This window comes from Apis cerana, linkage group LG2, assembly GCF_029169275.1.
Source record: "Apis cerana isolate GH-2021 linkage group LG2, AcerK_1.0, whole genome shotgun sequence".
NCBI classification, from domain to species: Eukaryota; Metazoa; Arthropoda; class Insecta; order Hymenoptera; family Apidae; genus Apis; species Apis cerana.
In genome coordinates, this window is record NC_083853.1 from 2,874,568 (window position 1) to 2,899,359 (window position 24,792).

General features: G+C 24.4%; 2 protein-coding genes and 1 long non-coding RNA gene across 5 annotated transcripts; 1 reads left to right on the top strand and 2 right to left on the bottom strand.

Moving 5' to 3' along the window:
• The first annotated feature begins 4,838 nt into the window (after positions 1-4,838).
• On the top strand, positions 4,839-8,102 carry LOC107995210 (endocuticle structural glycoprotein SgAbd-8-like). 2 transcript variants are annotated; one of them, XM_017052568.3, is made up of 2 exons: positions 4,839-4,989; positions 7,272-8,102. In XM_017052568.3, exons 1-2 carry the CDS (start codon positions 4,975-4,977, stop codon positions 7,650-7,652), a joined length of 396 nt encoding a protein of 131 aa, XP_016908057.1. In that variant the 5' UTR covers positions 4,839-4,974; the 3' UTR covers positions 7,653-8,102. The 2 variants fall into 2 exon arrangements, with proteins under 2 accessions (XP_016908057.1, XP_061926941.1); XM_062070957.1 differs by lacking the exon at positions 4,839-4,989 and adding an exon at positions 6,636-6,862.
• Positions 8,103-10,847: 2,745 nt separating this feature from the next.
• On the bottom strand, positions 10,848-14,282 carry LOC133665660 (uncharacterized). Its single transcript, XR_009828796.1, has 2 exons — positions 11,494-14,282; positions 10,848-11,276 (listed from the first exon to the last, which is right to left on the bottom strand). It is a non-coding gene; the product is annotated as an uncharacterized LOC133665660 (long non-coding RNA).
• A 2,667-nt stretch (positions 14,283-16,949) lies between these two features.
• Positions 16,950-19,128, bottom strand: LOC107995205 (endocuticle structural glycoprotein SgAbd-8-like). 2 transcript variants are annotated; one of them, XM_017052562.3, is made up of 2 exons: positions 18,990-19,128; positions 16,950-17,619 (listed from the first exon to the last, which is right to left on the bottom strand). In XM_017052562.3, the coding sequence occupies exon 2, from the start codon at positions 17,608-17,610 to the stop codon at positions 17,221-17,223; it is 390 nt and encodes a 129-aa protein (XP_016908051.1). In that variant the 5' UTR covers positions 17,611-17,619; positions 18,990-19,128; the 3' UTR covers positions 16,950-17,220. The 2 variants fall into 2 exon arrangements, with proteins under 2 accessions (XP_016908051.1, XP_016908052.1); XM_017052563.3 differs by having other exon boundaries at positions 18,971-19,034.
• Between the last annotated feature and the right edge of the window lie 5,664 nt (positions 19,129-24,792).

Here is a 24,792-nt window from a genome sequence, read left to right on the forward strand (position 1 = left end):
TGTAATATAGAGTTATCAAGTCAATTATTTTTCATGACTTTGATGAATTTTTTGTAACGTTTTCATTAATTTATGATAATTTATCTTTTTATATTATGTAATAATATATCATATATTGTATTTTTCAATTTTATTTAAAATTTTTGTTTAATTTCAAAATAAATAAACAATAAAATAATTTTGGAACGATAATTTAATTTTTATTAATTATTTATTATTTTTCTTAAAATTCTCAAATTCTTAAATTCCTTAAATTCTTCTATATGATGAGAAAAAAATTTGGAATATATTATTATTCGTCGATTAATATTTAATAAGTTATAAGCAATTGAAATTAGATGAATAGAGAGATAGGGCGAATCAACTCCATCTTCATCTCACTGTCGCTCTATTTTCTCCCATTTAACATAAATTAACACTAATTATTTATAATTTAATATAATATTATAATTTTTGTATTTATTTTGATCCTAGAATTCTCTAAAAATCTGTGAATATATTAACATTCTGTATAATTTTGGATGAGAGATTTTGAAAAAGATTAATAAAAATTATCATTTCAGAATTATTGAATTGTCGATTTTATATAGACATCATTTTATATATAGATTAAAATATATAATACTAAACAAGAAAATATTGGAATAAAAAATGAAACAAAATGTTATATGTTTTAAGTAAAATTGAAAATACAAAATTATTGGAATGACAAATGAAAATCAGCATCTCTTTCAGGTTTAATAAATATCATGAATAATTTTTACGAAAACAAGTTAACCTTTAATTCCATTTTAAGAAAAGATCAAGTCGCAATATCAAGAGTCAATAAAATTACGCATACATTCTTTCTCGAAAAGAAAGTTGTTTCGTTATGTGATATGTGTAATACAAAAATTAATATGAACAATCTGATCTTCTACAAATTGTGTACTATCACAGGGCACTTTAATATCAATTTAATATCAATTTTTTTTTTAATAGAAGATAATTTAATACATTTTTACTAGATTTTTAATAAATATAAACAAATATTACAAAAAAATATACATATAAATTCTAAAAAAATATAAAATGTAGAATATAAAATTATTATTTTTATTTTAAAATATCATAATCTGTGTTTCATAATAATTTTTTTACCTTTCATGTTAAATCTTAATAAATAAATGTATATATAATAAATGTATGTATGTAAATGATCATTTATGTATATGAAAGTAATTAAAATAAAATTACTCAAGAATTTTATTCGTTTCAAAACTTTGAAACTTTCATTTCGCATAAAATTTTTGAAAGTAAAAAAGATTTTTACTAAAGATTTATCATTTTTTACTTTATCGATTATTCAGAACAGAATTTCTTAAGGTTTGACGTTTTATACATTATATAATAATACATTTATTATACTCAAATTATATTTTTTAAAATCCCTAAATATTATGCATATACATTTAAAAATTAAAAAAAATATATATAAATCAAAAATTGATTTCAAATATTTATAATATCTAATAAAAATATACAAATAATATATAAATCTATTTTAATAGATTATATTTTAATGATTAATTTTTAATAAAGAAAAATTTTCCAAGATGCAAAATAATAAAATTATTAATTATAAAAAATTATATATACAAAAAAAAATAAAAAATAATAAATTTTCATGTATTGTAAATCCTTTTATCAATTTGATTCCACAATAACAATTTCATTTTCTTTTAACAATAAATTTTCTTAAATTTAAGCGGATCGTGTATGCTTGTCACGATTTCTAAAATTTCTTTATTCTCTAACACAAAGACATAAGAGCATAAAAAGTATAAAAGGTATCGTGTAAAATAATTTCGAAACACTTTTAAAGAAGTTACTTCTCTTTCTTTCTCTCTCTCTCTCTCTCTCTCTCTCTCTCTCTCTCTCTCTCTCTCTTAATTTCCATTTCTTACATTTAAAAATATATCCAGCATTGGTTTGAGAAGATTGTTCATAGATATCGATGACGTGCCTTAGTGAATCACGCACAATCGCAACTGTCGTTTTCTAACAGGGTACTTGACATTCCTAAGAAAACGAGAATTTATTACATCTACGTACATATTCCTTATGTTTTCCATAAAAGAGGAATCTTTCGGTATATAATTCATCGTTCCTTTGAGCGATTTAACCGAATGATTTATCGGTTGGTTTCGATTATAGTCAAGTCCAGTGATTGTATAAGGAAGATGAAAACTTCTCTCCTACAAGTGGAAATATGATTAATGCGATCGAACACTGTTATGTACTAGTTTTTAAGCTGTGTTCACATTTTTGTATATATCACCGGGAGGACATCCTCTCATTTTTCTTTGAGACATTAGAACAAGAATGGAGGAGAACATTAATCACAAAGATATAAATATTTAATCGATCCATCTTTACAGTCTTTAACATTTTATAAATATATATTGTTAATTCGCAATCGTGGAAGGATGTAAATGTCAATAATAATGAATATGTGATAACGATTGGAATGGAGAGAAATTTTTCTCTAATGGAGAGACAACTTGGAAGAAAAAAAAAATATCATAATTAATACGTTAATAATGAATTAATATTTATCGTTGATCAACAGTTAACATTCTAATCGATTAACATTGATTGCTAATTAAACATATGAGTGATGCACATTCAATCCCAAGGTGATGGTGACAGTCTATGGTATGTTTAAAATAGAATAGAAAGATACACAGAAAGTATTACAAAATACCTTCACTTTATGCAGAATCGAGAAAAATGAAATGCGTGGAATAAACGAAGAAACGAGATACAAATGCAAATACGAATGATAAAAATGGTGGAATGTAAATTGCGCGTTAAACGTTATTTAAACAAAATAGGAAAATAAATCGTGATATAGTAATTACCATTTATGTAAAATTCTACTGTAATCATCGTGAATTCACTTTATATCACTTTATATGTATATCTTTTTTAGAAAAAATTGCTTGAAATTGAAATAAATCTGAAAAATGATCATTGAATGAATATTGATAAGAAAATGAAAGAATTTTTTATTTCTATTATGCTATTTACTCCTGGATAAATTATTTTTTTTTGGATATTTTTTTGTGTATTAGAAGAATTTTGGAAAAAAAACATGATTATAATTATAAAAGTTTTCAGATTCATAATTTAATAATATTTAGTTACAACGAAATTAATCTCATTATTGAGTTAATAAATTCAAATATTTCAGCAAAATAACTTATTTGTATTTTATATTGTATTATATGTAAAATCAAAATAATAAAATATACGAAATAAATTATCATCTAACTATTATGTGTTATTTTATTTTGAATAAAATACATATCAATTCCGTTGAAACGAACGACTAAATATGATTTGTTTGTATAATTAACGAGAGAACAATACAGAATAAATAAAATTATTCATAATATTCAATAGATAAAGAATTTTTTTCGATGATATCAGTATCTAAAGTATAATTAAATTCAGATTATCTCGTCGATAATTCCGAAGAAACGTAGGATTGCAATCAGTATTGATCAGCATGATTAAATAATTAAATATGCAACAAACTTGGTTTAAATTTTAACGATAAAAATGAAAATATGAAAAATATTTGTTTGTTTATGATTTTTTGAATTTTCTTTAATAAATATTTATTTTCTTTAATAAAATAAATAGATTTATACATAATATAAAAATGTTTGTAAAAATTGATGTTCCGTAATGATGTAGTTTATTTTATAAATTATTATTTTAAATAATTTTCAATATAATTTAGCTTCTCTTAGCAAATTATTAAATAAATTATTATCTTTTTTATATATATATATATTACATAAATTAGAAACATTGATTTTTAAATTTCAAAAACTTTCAAAATTTAGAATGCTTATTTATTATTTCTTTCTTTGACTCTTAAAATATTAAAAAATTTTGATTTCTTTGATTGATTTTTCAAATTGAACTCTATAATCAACTTTATATACGCATACAAAGTTAAATCGATAGTTAAGTTTCCTCCCTCAATTTTTAAAATCAAACTTTTGTTAGATAAATAAAACTTAAAGATTTATTCCTACAAATTATCGTTTAACTGTATATAACCTGTAATTTTCAAAGAATTTAGATTTGATTTCTACTTTCCCAAAAACGCACATATACGTCCAAACATACACACACACACACACACACACACACACACACACACACATACTTACTCGTTATTTCATTATTTCAATCATCACCTCTTTATCGATCTCAATCTCAAGTTACGCGGTTTCACGCCCGGCCACGTCAAATTATCCCATAATAATATAAGACAGAAGCGATATAAATCACTGTCAAGCGTCTTCCTCGACCTCTCACCTTCCATTACACGTTTCGGTGGTACCAATCTCGCGCCCCGTGCTCCGTGCCCCGACCGGTCTGCCACCGGATCGATATATCACAAAGCAACCCTCGAAATCCACAAAATCCGATAAACCGGCGAGAAATACGGCCCTTGAGCCAACGCCGCTCATCGTGATACTCGCCGTTAAAGAAATTATGACAATTGAGTAAGCATCCTTTAACGGGGACCCGATGACATTTAGCGCAATGTGACATGCTGATCCCCGGGAAGGTAATCTCTCTCCAGGTGATGTACAGTGTGTTGTTGTCCCTGCACACGTCTTCCCGCACATACATACACACGTACACATCGCGCGCGCGTTAAATGAGGATCCGTGTAACCCCTCTTAAGACGCCTCTGCCTCTGTGTCACTATGTCTCCCTCTCTGTCATCCACATAACCGGCTCTCTGTCCCCCCGTGTATCGCCGTATCCCATGTGCGTCCTCTTAGGTGCACGGTGGCTATCGTTACTTGGCCAAACGGTCGTATTGGTGATGCCTCCAGGGGTATATATACGACGAGCGCTGCGGGGCTTGATAAACACTTGCCCATCAGCGATTACTGCTGCAGCATGTACACGTCATTGGTAAGCGTAATTAAGAGACACGGAGAGATAGATAGAGAGAGAAAGAGAGAGAGAGAGAGAAAGAGAGAGAAAGAGAAAAATCGCAGGTGAACAAAGGAACGAGGAGATCTAGGGTGAATCTCGCTGGGGGTGTTGAAGGTCTGATTTGACCCTCGGAACTAGTGAGCCTTATAATACGGAAAGATTCGTCGAGTGCCGTTGAGATTCGCATTTTTTCTACGCGTTTTTTTTTTCTGTGCGCGATTGTGACACACACCGTTGTCTGTGCCGTTTTGATCCGACCGACTCGTGAACCTGTTTCTTTTCTGGGATAGATGTTCAGAGGAACGAAAGAGGGTCGAGAGGTGAGTAGAGAGGATAGATGAGTGTATCAACCCCCTCAAGGATATCGTCGTGAATCACGACGCATCGTGCGCGTATGTATCTGATACGTTATCTGGATTTAGATTTCGAAAGTCTTTTAGATAATTTTGTTATGTAACTTATATATCACGTTTGTTACGATTTTTGTATGTATAATGTGAATTGACAATCTCTCGTTTCTTTGATTAATTAATTTTATCGATAATTTTTCGCAAAAGAAATCTCGATTTAATATTTATTTATATGATCATGTAAATTGTTTACACGAAAAAAATATCGAAAGAAATTCTCGGGATGATATATGATAACGAACTGAAATTAACGAACTTAAATATTAAGATTTCGATCAAGATTAGATGACAATAAAGAATCTTTAGAGAAGATTAGATAAGTAGACGAGAAGCAAAGATATAAATAACAAAGATAATTGAGAGATATAAGGATAAAATTAAAAGATCAAAATATAATTAGATTGCAAATTAAAATTTTTATAAAACTTAAAATTAAAGAAATAGAAGAGATCTTTTTTTATGCTTTAAATATGTAACTTCACTTTAGATATTTTCGATTTTTGTTTTTTTTTATTATATATATTTTTTATACAAAATGATAATATATTTGAGCTAGATATCAAATTAAATATAAAACGTACAAAAGTAAAACTCAATCGAGACTATTTATTATTCTCCGTCTCTAATATTCTCTTAAACTTAAATTGCTCATAATTTAATAAACAAATCTTAACATTTTTACATCAATTCTATTTTTTTATTTTTAGAATCAATTTTCCAAAAATGTGTTACTATATGTGTGAATATATCAGTACACTATATAATAATTAATACAATCGACAAATAATCATTTTATCGTAATAATTTTATTAAAAAGAAAATAAAATCTCATCGCATAGAAACGTACGAAACACTCGAATGGAGCGCTAGTAACAATCTATGTCTGACTTAATATAACTGTCGCACTACCGCCCGAGTTATGGCTGACTCGAAATGGTATCACTACGCTGCGTTACGTTCTTTTCGACAATACAGGCTGTTAGTGGCTACTCGAAATTGAGCGATAGATAATCTTACAATCTCGAATCTATATGCATCGATTTCTCGAATCGTGATGCATTATTTAAATCCAGTATCGTAAACCCGCAATTACGCGGGAATCGCGAGGTAATTTATAGATGTTTAATAATGTGTAAACACCGGTATATGCGGCGCATGCGCATACGCGAGAACATTTCAGTGTCCGCCATACCTTGACGTCTTTACATGGTAATTCGAAGCAGTGTTTGTTTTACTGCTCAACTATAATGACCAACATCGCGTTAAGGATTTGTGCAAACTTCGAATTCGCTTAAATTGAATGCATTGCCATCAGTTTCAATGTTTCGAGCGGGAAATTTCGAATCGTTTCGTTATATTGTATATATTATATACATTTAACTAGAATTATGAAGATAATTAAATATATTGAATCGAAATCAGTATTAATTTTATCAATGGTAAAAAAGAAAAAATCTAAAACTATTTCGCTTAATTATAGTGTTAATTAGCGATAAATCGTACATTAGCGTAGAATCGTACAATTAGAATCGTGTATTTAAATTTAGTTTAATATCTTTAAATCTTAGTTATAATGTACAATATTGGATTCAAATTTTAGTATACTTAATTAATTGTAATAAACGAGAAATAAATCCCATTCACCGCAGATCTCAATTTTAAGAATATTCAGACAAGCATCGATCTTTCTTCATCTCAGCATTTTCAAACTAACTAAAACACTCTTGCTACTTTCTTCTCGAGCTAAAAGTCATAACAACGAACAACACGAAGATCGTGAATCCATTTTGAATAAACGCGAGCCAATAAAACGATCCAAACGAGTCACGACTCTGATCTTTTCTCCAGATAGCCGTGATCGCGCTTGCAGGCTGCGTGGCAGCCGCCCCCGCGGAGGACGTGATACCAATCGTGGCCCAAAGCCAGGAAGGCCCGAACCCGGACGGCTCATACAAGTGGAGTTACGAATCTGGAAACGGGATCAAGGCGCAAGAGGAGGGCCACTTGGAAAACGCTGGCCAAGAGAACGAGGCGATGAACGCGCAGGGAAGCTTCAGTTATCCCAGTGACGACGGCCAACAAATCTCGTTGACGTATATAGCGAATGAGGAAGGTTTCCAACCGCAGGGCGCTCACTTACCGACTACGCCGGAAATACCGCCCCTCATTCAAAAGGCGCTCGATTGGATAGCTGCACATCCGAGCAAGGAGGACCAGAATCAGGTATAAAGGATAGTACGTGCGTCATCAGTGATCTCAACGAGTCTGCAATTCGATCCAATCCCTTTTGTACTATTATGGATTAAATTTTTTTTTTTTTTTTTTTTTTTTTTTAAACGATGAGTCATCCTTCATCGTCGTCGTCGCCTCTTGCCGCCCGTCCTTCAAGCTCTAATGAAACGCGTATATCACTCTCTAATGGTTCAATATGTTTGTAAATAATTTATTGTATACTTTTTATGGACTCATATATTGTATACATATATGCATTGTATATTGATATATCTTATGTCATTATTATATATATATATATAATAATAATAAAATATATATATATATGTATTATGTATATTGCGTGTATTGTAACGCGTCCAAACGCGACCACGTAGAATCACGGGTAACGAGCATATAGATAATCGTTCCCGGACATTACAGAATAAATGTTGCAATTCAACAGAAGTGATAATTTTGTCTTTATACCTGGCCATTTATGAGATTTTATTATTTTTTTTCTTTTTTTTTCTTTTTTTATTAAGATATTTTTAAAGGAAAAGGAGGAGAGGAATTATAAATATCAGTTTTATGAAACTTATGATAGACACTCTTTTTTAATATTTTTTATTTTGTACATTATTATATGATAATAATTGAAGATAAGAATCTCAGGAGAATAAAAATTGAACAAAAAATCTTCTTTATAAATGCTTTCTGAATTTATTATAATTGAATTAAAATGCGCAAAAATTCAGGACGATTTTAAGCTTCAACAATTATATGTAAAAGAAATATCTAATATTATGTTCTTTTTAAATAATTAAATTTTGTTCATATTCTTTGAACAAAAGTAATAGATAGTAAAAAGAATCAATCAATGCCTATTAGAATATAAATTTTAATTATACCAATTTATTAAATCTCTTTGTGTTTTCTTTTAATTCAAATGAATGCAAATCCATTGCATCAGTATACATACATATTTCATAACAACAATATATACTTTAATTAAAACAAAAAAAACGATTTGCAAAAAATTTTAATCTATTTCTTAATGTTTTTTCATTTCTTTCATTTTTGACTTCTGTGATAAACCTTTTTTCAAATAATCCGGATCATTTTTTATTTATGTTCCTGATAATATAAATGAATATAAATAATATATTTATTACAACCCAGATATCAACCACTTTTTGATTTTGAAGTGATTCAAGCATTAAAAAGATTTTTATCTAATAAAAAGAAAATAATAAATTAAACTAATATAAAGGACATTTTATCAAATAAATAAATTTCACGATATTGATAAGTTAAAAAAATTGGCGTACAGATGCAACAATTTTATCCTGCTTGAAGAAACACAGTTGTCGAACAGTCAATGTTAACTTTAATCGTAACTTTATATCAAAGCAGTATTTATTCCTTGCCGGAATTTATCTAGTTTGGGTTTGAAACTGTTTGACCGAATCAAATATAAACGCAGATTGGATTAAGGCTAGTTTACAGTCGCTTTGGGTCACGACAGGTCAGTTCAGATGCAATCCAACAACTACAGAGATGCGCTGCAACTGCACGAAAACTTCGACTTCTCTTCACCATTTACATTTCCTTCTTATTTACAATTCCATTTCTATTATTCAATCAAATTGTTACGTCAATAATTTCGTTTTAATCGTGCAATGGCGTACTGCTTCATATTATCCCAATATGATACTCGTTTTCCTTACTACTTACCTTACTACTATATCATAAAATTAAATTGCAAATGTAAATTTCTTTTGAACGTGTAATTATACAATCTAAAACAATGGATCTTAATCTTTTATTCGTCACAAACTTTTTTAAATGTTTTAAATTATGTATTCATCGTCCATTGACGACGAAAGATAAATTTTATGATATAGAATCGTCGTCAATAAGATTGCTTATTGACAATTTCATTAATACTATTTGAATGTATTATGATATGTTTTTATTTAAATAATAGAATTACATTAATAAATAGAATTACATTAATTACAGAGATTAAATAATTTTCTGTCATAAATGACCAAAATATAAATTAAAATTTAATTAAATCTATGTATTATGTATATACATTTAAAATATTGTTTATAAATATTTAATATTTATATTTGAAAGCGAATTTTAAATTTAGTTGCGTGCATAAGAACTTAAAAGCAGATATTTGAATCGAATTTTTTCGAAATTAGTTTAATCATAACCTGTTAATAAGATACAAAATCTAAGTACGTTTTAATATATCGTTTCATAGACTAAAAAAAAAATAATCATCATCAAAAATAAAAATTAAGTATGAAACAGAAATTTAGATTGCTTCTTCGATTTTTCGAGGAATTTGATCTATTCTCGTTCGATCCATGCACTCTGTGGTACGTACTGATTTACGATAGAAAGTTTCAGCACGATGCGACATAGTACAACGTTTTGAGCACGTGCTCGTTGTAGACTCGGTTTGCCATCGTTAATCAATCGTGATACCACAGACATAAAGGACGTCCTCGAGTAATTTATTCAAAGACGATGGGTGTGTGGATAACGTGGATTCGTTTACCTTTTCTTGTATTTTCTTGTGAATAAAATGACAAATATATCGTATGAGAATTATTGAGAACCTCGTAATAAGAGGAGGCTAAATCCATTTATATCAGCTTAAAGGAAATTAAAAAAAAAAGAAATTGTTTATAAAATAATTTATATTTTAACTTTATATTAATCGTAAAAAGAACTAATTAAAGAAAAGAATATTTTGTACGATAATTAGTAATTATTCAATTAATTAATAAATTTTTATTTCAATTTTTAATGAATTATTTTTGTTGAGGAAAAATAAAAAATCATTAAACAATTGAATGTAATTAATATTAATTTTTGAAGAAATATCTACAACAAAAAGTATTAAAGACATTATTTATCATTTGAAAGAATTATAATTGTATTCCATATAATTTTTTATCTACATAATCAATAAGTATAATATTTTTAAAAATAATTATAAGAATCGTATTCAAATATATTTTGTAAATTTGGAATAATAATAAATTTGGAATAAATCTAGTCAATCATTGGAAAAAAATATATAAAAATTTCTTAAATGTATCAATGTATGTCTCAAAAAATTATATTTAGTTTTAAAATTTTATTTGAAAAAATATAAAAGAATACATATAAGAATAAAAAGTCATTAACTTGTCTTAATTATTATTATTTATTAGTTATTATTAGTTATTTAATATATACATATATTAAATAATTAGCCACATTTTCTCAACGGAATCGTTTTGCATTAATTTCACACGTTAAAATTTGATGATGATTACACCTGAAACTTTCGTTGAACTTTCGCAGATGACAACATTATAGGTTTCTATTAATACCTGTAATATGTTTCACATTTACAATAGTATTATGTAATGCTTGATCGTTCCCCATCTTCTGTTGTCTGGTGGAAAATCATCTGGTGAAACTTTTATCTCATAACGATTGCCTTTTAGAGGAATTATTACAGTACTTGTCAAGAGACATAAATCATGCTTTAAACAAAGATGAATCGAATATATTTCAATAGTTTTTTAACACATAGTAATTTTCCTCTTATCCAATATCTTGAAATATTCCCTATTAAATTTAAATTAAAATATAATAATGTATAATATAATATAATAATACATAATATAATATATAATATAATAATATATAATTAATTATATATATAGTAAATAATATATAATTATATTAAATTACATATCGAATTTTTATATACATAGATAAATATTAACCAAAAAAAAAAATAAATATTTATAATTAAAATTAACTTTTCTTTTATTTTACTTACCAGAATTTCCTTTTCAAAAGTAACTCATAAATATATTAATAAATGATGTATAAATAAATGATTTGAATACTTTAAAAAAAATTTTAATTTTTTATTTTCTTTTCAAATATTAAAGTTTTAAAAGTGAAAGATCCAAGACTTTTTAAGAAATATATTATATGAAAACATAATATATCTTTCCTTATTGTGTTAATTGATGTAATAAAAATTTTTGTTATTATATTATGGTATTTTTTTATTCACGTTCGTTCAATGTAAATAATATTTATATATTATAGTATTCATTTCAATTATGTTTGTTCATGTTTATGTTTACACTGATATAATAAATAAACATTGGTACATTCTCTCTTTAAACATCTTCAAATTTTATGGACAGGAAGAGAAGATATTGTAAATATAAGACTCTGAAAATAATCATTTGAATATAAGGAAGATATCGTCGAAGGAAGAACAATTTCTCTGTTCATTTCTTTATCAAGTGTTATTGCTTCTCCGTTTCTTTATTGTGTCACAGCCCACGTTTAAGCATAAACGTGTCATCTCGAATCCACATCATAAACTATACTTTCTCCTTATCTCTCTTTTTTATTTTTTATTCAACTTCTTTTTAAACCGCATTTCTTTTTCATATCGTATCCTATATACTTGATTCTTATCGATATGTATCATATGGATATAAAAAATATTTTATAAAAAGGAATAAGTAATTATATTAATTTTTTATAGAAACAATATTATTTAATTTTTCGACATTTTTATTTATCTTGCATTTATAATTAATTTCAATTCCATATTTATTTAAACAAATATTAAATATAATGATATTTTTTTAAATTTGTCAATTTATGTTTCTTTATTCATCCTTATACATCAACAAGTTAATAATAATTATTTCGATGAAAATTTTAATAAAAAACAACAAATTATATTAAATAATTTAATATGATTTAAATATTAGATCTATTTATAATATTAGTTTTTTTTCTTTATTATTTTATGTGTTTCAATAATTCAAATTTCATAAAATTCTTGTTAAATATCTCGAATAATGTGCTTGTAAATATTTATTATTAAATATATTAAATATTATAATTCTGCTGCAACGCTATCTAAATGAGAATACATAATCACAGATTAAACGTATTAAATTTCGTCGAATAGCGCTATTCGTATTCCATTACAAATGAAATATCGCTAATATTTGCAAAAATTATGTATTTCGAGTTACGATATTTGATAAGTATTATATATTATATAACTATTTATTTAAGAAAATATAATTATGTAATAAATATTATATACAAGAGAATATTTTATAACATAACAAAAAAAATTTTATCTCATTCATAACATTTCTTTAAAAAAAGTGAATTGCGCAATAAGAAATTTAAAAATAAACTAATTCTATGTTTTGAGAGTGTTGTGCATGTTTCATTATCAAATCTTATGAATTTTTAAAAGCAATATGAAAATTTTTTATTTCAACAATAAGAATATGTTGATTTTCTTTTACTATGTACACATAAATATATTATAAGATAATAATTGAAAATTAAAATTTTCCATAATTTTTTCATCATTATATGAATAAAACATATTCTTTATAGTTAACCTATTATTTCATATAAACATATATATCTCTACAATATGAAAAGTAAGAAAAAAAAATAGTAATGTAATATTTATAAGTTGAAATTACAAATTCATGAAACAATTGATATTGGAAATTCATCAAATATGTAAATATTTAAAAACTAGTTTCTACATTTAACAATACTTCTATATTTTAAAAAAAGGCACAAAGAAAATTTAGAGAAATAGGTATATAGGATTTTATCAAATTTTTAAAACGAAATAATTCAATTATTTTTATTAAACAACAATACTATCAGATTTATTACATACATATTATATACACATTAGATCAATAGATCAATTAGATCAATTAGATCAATAATATAATTTTCTTTAATTATAATATGCATTTGATTTTATGATTTTTGAAAGTGATAATTTTAATTAACATAATACATATATAAAATTGTTATGTCTAGTATAATATAATATCATATTATATTACAATATTAAAATAGTATAATATTAAAAAATTTTCTATTATATATATATTATATTTATAAAACTTTTCTATAAATATGTATTTATTACACTTTCTTAAATACCTTTAGATACTTTCAAAAATTTTATATCACACGCACATTATATATATATATATATATATACATATAGAACATTTCTATAGAAAATTTATTATACTTTCTTAATTGACTAAATGCACTATAACACTCAATTTTAATTACACATAATACTAAGTACATATATAAACTTACTTACATTCATAAATTTTTCCCATGAAAAGTGTTCAAATATGTATTTATTAAACTTTCCAAATCAACTTGTATGTATTACAATCATTGTAGCCACACTATACACTCTTCCTCAATGGATAATGTAGGTAACCGCAGAATGATGGAAAAAATGGCAACAACTTATGACACTTAACTATTTCCGCACAACGCTTAAGACGCGCGCCTTAAGTCTATTTTCATAGCCGGTGCACAGGCAATTTAGCGAAACAATTCGTAAATAGGCGTAAAGACGGGGGCGTGCTGTTTCCTTGTTTACACGAACAGATGGTTTTCCGCGTCTACCAAGGCGTGTGTAATCCAAACGAACGAGGACAAGCTATGCAGCTGGTGCAGCGACCAACTTTCGTAGTCTCTGACGCTTACGCAATATTTCTCTGTCTCCTTCGCCGCAACGACAACCTTCGACCCCACGACTTTCGTGGTATCGTGTTCCATCTGTCTCGAGCTATTTTGCCTGTAAATAGATCGCGGTCGAAATCCGCGCGTTGTTTCGCTGAGATTCCAACGCCTGTGACAATCCGCAGGGCTGATGTTTCCCTTTTTCTTTCATGATTCTCATTTGTCACGAACCAAAAACGAGTTTTGTACTATAGTATAAAGTTAGTATTGATTAATTGTAACACATAGATCTTAAGTTTTTGATTTGATGTTTTTTTATGACTGTGTTTAAAGCAAGAAAAAATACTTAATATTAGATAAAAATGTATTGATTTCGGTAGGAGTGATATAAGAATAATTTGAATGGTTAATTTCTTATTATTCTCTTTTAAGAAAATTTTTATTTTGTTTCTTATTGTTAGTAGTAAAATAGAATCTCCATTATTCAAAATATTCCAATATTTGAATATTTTATTAATCGAAGTTTTCGAATATTGTTTTCAACAATACATGTATATAAATTATATACAAAAAATTATATATATATATATATATATATATATATATATACAATTATATTAAAAACTAAAAAAGATTTCTAGAAAAAGCTTTCATTTTTTTCAGTGTAATGATCTTTTAATATTTTAAAAAATGAAATATGAAATCTAGCTATATCACATTATGAAAATAAAATTTTAAATTAATAAGCAACGAACGTAATACTATTAGGAAGATGGATCTTTAATTAATCTAAATCTTTACTCTGGAGTAAAATATGTGATATGTGTTTAGAAAGTATATTTATAAATTTAAAAAGCGTCAAGAAATCTTCTTTATAAATACCATTTATAGGATCGTTTGAAGGAAACGAAAGGAAAATATTTCGTTGAAATAGAATTAAAATATTATTATGACGCAGATATTTACTCAGGTGTCAGTTACTATTAGTTTTAAGTTTTCTAATCTATTATATAATAATTTACAACTATGCAAATTAAATATTAATAATATTTAATCACTTTCAATAATTAATGACTTTATATGAACAAATAAGTTAATTATTTATTGTCGTTATATATAATTTATCCTTAAATAAATACATATTTAAGATACAATTTTCTTCTGAAAATAATAATTTATAATCTGAATATAAAATATTTGTTGTTAGATTATACTAACAATTTAAATAACATTACAAATTCTACAGATTCTAATTATGTTAAAATAATTTAAAAATAATTTATTTTTTCTAAATATTTTTCTTTTTTATTATTTCTTATTAATTTTATATTAAATTGTTAATTTTGTGATTAGATGATTGTAATATAAACAATACTTTCTTTTATAATTGAATACTTTTAATGTACATATTGTTATTTTTTCGTTTTTGTTATATTAAACATATAGATTTATTTCAATAATTAATATTTTATGTTGTTTCTTTAGAATTAAACTTCCATATTTTCTTTTATAAAATAACAATTTCTAGCTCTTTCAATATTTATTTTAATACAATAACTTTTTATGAAAATGTTAATATATTAAAATTTCTCATTATTCATAAATGATCCATAAGATTTAATGATAAAACTTAAAGATAATGTGTCATTTTTCATTAATTATTTTTTTTTTTTTTTCGAAATTTGATTGATGAATATTTTCAATAACGCTAATATCTACATTAGAGATTTAATGATCATTGAATCATAGATGAGACGATTAGTTTAATCGGACTCATGAGTGATATATTTCACTTATTACAATGCATGATAGTGTGTTTAACAAAATTCGAAATGTGATTAATGATGATTGCATATTATGATTAATGTAAACTTCATAAGCTTTATGAACTTGCTTAATAATTACCATTTATAATAATCAGTATTTATGATTAATAATTAATTGAAATAATCGAAATTAATATAATCACAAGACATAATTAATTTAATAATCGTTAGTCATTGCATGATTTGTTATAATGTTTTATTATAATTAAATAATTAATAATACTTAATAATCAGTATAACAAATAATACTGAATCATTTTTGGAATATATATATATTATTATTATTAGTATTATTTTTTATAAATTTATTAATAACTATAGTTTATAAATAGTAATAGTTTTTATATTTTTTACATTTGTTATATTTATAATTATAATATATGATTTTATATATATTAGTGCCAATCATTTATATTTTTATTTTATAGAATTATTATGAATATTTCTATTGTTATGTAAAAAAGATGATTTTTATCTAATTTTAGCAAAAGATTGATGACACTAATGTATCCAATATGAATATTATTTTACTATGTAATTTCTGTTTCATTATTTTATTATAGAATCATATAATAATTTATTTGTTATTTAATTATCTTTATGTATAAAAACTATGTTATTCACGTTATAATATTTTCTATCAAAATATTTAGTTTAAATCAAATTAATTAATAATAAAGTGAGATCTATATAAAAAAATTTAAATATCCATTCTTTTTTTTACATAATTAATTGAATAAGAAACTCTTGAATACTCTTTCAAAATTACTTTATTACACAAGGTAAATCATATGTAATATATCATCATTATTTACATCACTTTTGCATATACATAATTTTTGAATTCAAATATAAATAGTTAACGGGGAAATTTAACATGGAGAATTAATAATAATATAAATTCATTAATACAAACATATTTAAATTTATTGTATCTTGATTTTTACAAAATTACGATACTCAAATATAACTTATATAAAATTCACAATACTTGCATCTCTCGTGTAATAATTTAATTTATTCGTGATACGACAATAATATTTCGATAAAATCTCTTCATTTCGTAGAACCAACTTCTTCTCTCGAATAAATAGACTTTCTATAAAGAAGAAATACGAACTCTCGACTAATTTTTTCACGTCATAAAATGTAGTATCATGAAATGTAGGAAACTACAATCTATTCTTCTCTGGATTAGCAGCTATCCAGTCAAGAGCGCGTTGAATGAGGACTGGCACCGGTTGCGTGGGTGGAGGAGTTGGCAGATGCGCCCCTTGAAAAGTGGCGCCATTTTCGTTGGCCAACCAGTCAACGTTGATCCTCGTTCCATCTGGAGCCGTCCACGAGGCTGATCCATGAACTTCCTCAGCTTCCGCATCCTTCTGCCCACGATTCTTCAAGACACCCTCTTCCTCGAAAGTGATGCCATTAGCGCTTTCCCATTTCGAGTGAAAAGTACCATCCGGGCTGATATCTTGGTTTTGTCTGATAATGGCGATTGGTTGATCCGCAGCTAACGCTATGGCCATTAAGCTTAATATGCAAATTGTGCGAAAATACATGACGCAATTCTGGAAAGATGTTTAAAGGTTTTATTATTTTTATACGGTAACATAAAATTATCATTATTTTTAAAATTAAGTTATCAAGATATAATTATAATTATATTGTCAAGATATAATATTTGACAATTTCATTGTATATATTTGTATATATTATATATATATTGTATATATTTCATTGTATATTTGTTATAGAATATTAAAGAGTATAAAGTTATTAACGTAAATAAAAATTGAGAAACTGTTTAAATTTGTTTTATATTCTTATTCAAAATTCATAGTTTTTAATTTTATTCAAAAATAACATGTACATATTCAGTATTTATAGTAATTAAAATGAATAAGATATTATTATGAATAGAAAGTATGATTTTTGAATGAAAATATATATACAGATTGTTTAGTAAATATTATGCAAGTAATAGAATAATAGAATAATTGATTTTGAAGCAAACATTTTATGCTTTTTAAATGGAGATATGTAGGATGTTAATATACTTATGTAATTATTTTTGAAGAATCGATTCTAATGACTTTTATAATCAACTTTTCATATATATTTATATTTTGTATATAATTTTTATAAAAATATAATCTTTATAAAAATCTTTATAGAAATATATAAATAATATATTATGCAAATTCATTTTTAAATTTTTATAGTTATATAGAAGAATTATTATGTATTGAAGAAAAAATCAAAATTAATAAAAAGAATTTAATAAATTTTTGAATAAACAATTTGAACTTTTTAATATAATAATTTATCAATTAATAACATTAAAATTTATTGAGAAATATATATTATAAATATAAAATATATTTTCTTATGAGTTAAAATTTGCAATTAATTAATTTGTAAAAAGTTATTTATTTTGTTATATCAAAAAAATTTCTTATAATGTTTATCGTTTTTAAAATATAATTATATATTAATTATATAATGTATCATACGTAAGAGCATTAATTGAATTATGCAAAATCACAATTCAATAATAACATTCATTTTTATTCAAATAACAAAAATTCTTCATTCAATTAATCCAGATGAATTCACATCTAATCATAAATGATTTCCATGATTGAAAGATTCCTTCATCGATTAACAGCTAAGCATCTCATTTCAAACAAATGACGAAAAGTGATCAATCATAAAATCTGACTATTCATCATAAAATCTGTCTATTCATTAAGACTCATTAATTCATCATGGTTAAGCTCGTTTTATTAAAACGCAATGATTAGATTAAGCGCAGTAAGATGACATAAATAAATGGTAACGATGTGTGTGTTAATCAATGATCAATTGTTCTTACAGATCGATTTAAGATAGATATCGATAAAAGCCTATTAATTATACCTAAGTTATTAATTCTAACCTCGACTTGCGAATTTCCAGATAGCGGGTACAAAATCTTACTAGCGAAGTCATCTCTATCGCCTCCATCTTTTATAGTACGAAGTACTCTCTGCTATCACCGACATTTTCCATGCAAATGTCACTCGGTGATACCGGTTCAACCTTCGTATGACCGGTATCATGCGTTGAAGGTACCTTCCCGCAGTTGGATCAGAGAGACGAGCAACCTGTAATCAATCCGCGCCTACATCGTCAATTAACTGTTACCTGTTGGTACGTTATAAATACGTAACTTGTGTATCGTGCTATAAATACACGAACTGGTCGACACTGGCAATTTCGAGAGCATTAAACGGTGAATGAACGAGTTATTTATTCGTGGTTAAAGAGATTGGATATCAAGTATAATCATTGTGTTAACGTTAACATGTTCATGCAAGAAAGGAAAATTTTTTTTCGCGTATACGAAATAATTTTTGTTTATTGATACGATAACGTGATTATGTAACTTTTCGAAATTATGATGTATTGTAATATATGTGTAGGTATGTATATTACATAATATATTATAATGGAATATGATATGAGAATATGTAAAGTGTAATTACAAGAAATATAATTTTTTAATATAATAAAAAAAATAAGGAATAATATAAAATATTATATAATTACAATAATACGATAATAAGATAAAATATATATAATATAATATTAATCATAGAATATCATAGAATACTATATGTTATTATTTATTCTTTAAATAATATATAAAATGATTTCAATTCATGTTATAAATAGCATTAGAAAATTTTTTTTTGAATATTTCTTTCAAGTTAATTTCAAGATAATTACTAATATTATTAATTAATATTTGGAAGAATTAAGAATTTCATTAAAGAGTGCTATCATTATCAATAGATAGGGTTAGAATTTGATTATTTATTGAAAAAAAATATTATTGAATAAAAAAATGTATGAATGAAATAAGTAAACAATTTTTAACTTTATATTATATTCAAGAATAATAACACTAACTTTGTAATGAAATTGAATGAATAAGATTAGTTGTAATATAGATATATATATAGACAATCTAATTCTTTTATTTTTGATCTTTGAAAAAATGTGAAAAAGTTCTGAAATATAAAACATGTGGAATGTTTAAAATTTTTTCTTAAAAAAAAATTAAGTGCTTATTCAATTAATTTTTAAATATATTTTTGTTGAAAATGAAGTCTTCCAATTTTTATTTTGATTTTCATCTTATTTAGAACCGTCATTTTCAATTATTATATTAAATACATTATTACAAAAGTAAATAACACCTATTTCCGATATTATCTCTATGCAAAATAAACAATATAAAAAGATTTTAATAATTAACATTTTCATGCAAATTGTTTTAATATAACCATATAATTTATCTACACATCGTTAACATCCTTATTGAGGTAATAATATACATTATGATGATATACAATGACAAAACATTATAAGGCAAATAATATTCTTAAACAGGTTTATATATTTTTTATGCTTTTTGCTGTAAATATCATAAATGGAAATATAACAAATAAAAATAATGTAAAATAATTTAATTATTAAATTTTATTATAAGATTATCACTTAATAATAGTATTGAATTGTCATGTTGTGAATTTAATTTATAATATATAATAAGTTATAATAAGTTATAAACCGTATTTTATACGTTAAATAAGATAATTAGACAACAATTTATAAAATTTATTTGTAAAAGTTCATATGTTTATTGAATTTATAATTGTTATGCAAGAAACTGATTTTTATTAATATCTTTAATAAAACTAACCATTAATATCTTTTATAATATTTATATAATACACATTTTAATTTCATTCCTCGAATCGTTTTATATTTTAATAATTTCATTCCATAATTCGAAATGAATAAATAAACATTTTATTATTTAATTTCTGTAATTGTTCGAAGATACAAAAATTAATTCTCATTTATTTTAAAATCATATTATTCAATAAATAATATTTTAATAAAATTGTCTGCTAAATTTTACGAATATTTTCATATTCTTAAATATGAAAATTAAAATTAAAAAAGTATTTTATTTTTTTATAATACAAGTTTAATCATGAATATTTATAATTATAATATATAATATAAAGAAATTTATGGGGACGAAATAACATATTCTAGATGAATTTATTGTTATAATTAGCAATAATACTTGATATATAAATAGTCGAAATAAATCATACAGATTGTACAGATTACTTTATTTATTTATTTTTTTATTACTTTTATGAACAATTATAGCCATATTTTCTGATATGGTAGATATACAAATAAAACAAGTTTTTGCTTTTATATTTTCCTCCATTTTACTATGATAGATGAACAAATATATCAAATATTTGATTTTACAATGTGAGTGATCTAAAATAAAAAATTTATGGATTATTGTGAAAAATCAAACATATATTCCATTTTGTTTGCTATAATACATAAATATGTAAAATTAAATAGATTTTTAAATTTCAAAATATGATAATATAAAGATTAAGCTTATAATAATATTTGAATAATAATAATATGATATAGTAATAACAACGAAAAACATGTCGCTGTAGAATATAAATTGAATGATGAATCATAATGCTTAAGGGGTTAATAAATAAGGTTAAAACACTTTAATATACAACAACTTTCAAAGACCTTCAATCACATGAATATAATTAATACCCTATATATATTCATTATTTATTCATATATGTTATAATCTTATAATTCTATAAAATACATTAATATTTTTGTCAAATTCCTTATATTTCTTTTATTAAATTATATATTTCCCAGATAAAATCTATTTCTTTGACATTTTATAAAATATAAAAAAATATAAAAAATTCTTTATAAAACACTTTACAAACGTTTATAAAAAATGTATTTAATAGATATAAACTTTTACCAGAATATATTCTTTTATTAAATTATATACATCATTGTTTGAAAAGCACGTGTATCTTAAAGAAGAATAGCAATAATGTACGAAAATAATTAATCTAGAAATGTTACAGTGATTTTTATCATTTTTTCACTCAATCGTATTTGTAAAAAAAAAAATGATCTGTCATGGAGAGTTCTAATGAATAAAATCAGTGACTTTTGAATAACTTTGTACAACGTATTATATTGTTCCAAAATACTAATCAGGACTTTTCATTGCGACAAGTACCATCAATGATCTTTTTATTTGAATGTTCAACACACTTTGAATAGAAAAAAGAAAAAGATTTAAGAAACGTATATTTTTTTCAAAGTTTGTGTGGCAACGATAGCTCAATGCCAAATGAATCACGGTCTAAGGTGGTTATTAGAAATTGTTTCACGACCTTTATGATTTTAACTATCGGTTTGCGTGCCTGGAACGGTTTCAATCGCTCTTTCGAAACTTCTGACAAACTTAAATTATGTAGAATCTTAAGGAGAGAAGTGTTAATTTTCGATGAGCTAGAAGAAAAATTTTTAAGAGATATGATGAAAGTTAAGATGGGTTGTCAAATATAATGAGGGACTATTTAGAAAATACGATCATCATAACTAAACGATTCATTAAAATTCATAATTTTGATAAGAGAAAAAAAAATCTAATATTATTTTATATTGTTTAAATTAATTTTTATTTATTATTGTTTTAAAAATTATTCTTCTTTAGTTTTAGAACTTTTTTTCTATTTTCATGCAATTTGTTTCCTTAACTTTATTTATATTTACTAAAAAATTAAAAAATAATAGAAAATGATTATAAGAAGAAAAACTGTTAAATTTAAAAAAATTAGATATTAAAATTATGAAACTCAAAAAAGTTTTTTTTTTGTTATTAAAATTTTTTGTTATTATTTCTCTTTGTGTTATTAAAAATTATCAAAAATCTATTAAATTTAAAAAACGAATATTAAATAAAGATATTAAAACGATATTTATCCCTATTTGTATTAATTCAAAAATCTTGCAAAACACATTTACTATGTCATCACATCTATAAATATCTAAGAATATATCTTGAAATTTCATAAAAAATGACATTGAGAAAAGAAATTTTACTGTTACATGTGCCCTTTCAAGCAGTTAAGTAAGATTATTCTGAGGATATTTTTCATAAAACTTTAAACATCAGGAACATTTATTTAAATGTTTCTATTTAAATGACGAATCTTACGTAATAAATTATTTTAATATAATATAATAATAATAATTATTATAATTATATACAGAATATTAATACATATATTTATATTCAAAGTACATTTTTTCATGACCGATTTTAAAAGTTAGAGTAAATATAAGATATTTTGATATACAAAAATTTCGCTTGAAGCTTATTTATTAAAAAAAAATTATAAGTAATTTGAATTAGTTAAATAAAGCGAGATAGGAATAAAATTCTCTTTCTATTTCGCTTCATCTAATATATAATTGATTTTTTAAATATCCCATGAATGTTGAATTTAATATCTTCTATAAAAACATTTAAATGCATTAATAATTCAATATTGACCCATGATTCTAAGAAATTTTATTACATTTTGTTAAATGCAATAAAAAAAACGTAATATTATCACAATGTGACTAATCGTATATTACGTAATAGCCATTTATCTTGTGGAGATATGGAATATATATGTATATGAATTTTTCTATAGATATTCGAATAATAAAAGTTTTACCGTATAATTATATATAATAATTAAGTAATATAAGCATCGACACACATTTAAAAATGTCTACTTTATTTAATAGCTTGGAACGCCATTATTGGCGTTGAAAATGTCTTTCACCTTAGACCTTTTACAAACTTGCTGTTTCGGATTTTCATTGAAGCTTCACTTCGCCAAGTTGAACGTATTTGCCATGGAGTTTCGACACGTCTTCTGTCATGTAATCGATACCCTTCAAGCGATAACATTTTCTCCCCCGTGATAATTCTCGTGTTCTGCCGGTAAGTATGAAATTATGTTTGGCTTTCGTAACTTCCGGCCCAAGAACGATGTAGAACAAGCGTGCCATTGTAAAATTTAGAACGATAATTGGATCTATTAAATTTTAATAATCGACAATGTTTTTTGTTTTGCATACGAAAAAATTGAAAATAATTTTCATAGTTAATTATATAATTTGTGAAAAAAAAATTGAGTAATTTGTGCAATAGAATAAAAATTTATGGAATAGAGATGGAAGAATTTTGCACATAATTTAACTTATTGTTAGAAATTTCGAAATCAAATTATAATTATTATTTAAAAAATAATTCTGCATGTAATTCTTTTAAAATTGTACAATGATAAAATGATAATTATTGCTTTCTTTCTTCGAAATTTTTAATATTCAATTGGTATTTATGAAATATTATTTTTTCATAGATGTTTTATCGTTGATTATAATCAATATCGCTAAAGGAAGAAAAAATTATTGTAAATTATATATTTAAATAGAATTTATAATAAAAATATTAAAATCTTGGCGTAAACAAATAATCAAAATATTCGTATAATTTTATTATTAAAATAGATATAAAAATATTTGTAGAAAGTATTTAAAGATTCTATTGTAATGTATTTTTGTATTTTCTCAGTAATGTAATGTTTTTGTTATTAAATTATTTTAAAATAATCTTAATTATTTTGTCACACTATGTTAAGTATCAAGAATCGTTTATCTTTCGATTTTTAATTATGCAATTGAGAAAAGTTTATTAATTTTAATGAAAAAGTGAAGCAAAATAATAAAAGAATTTTTTTTTCCATTAAATGTACATATAGACTCAA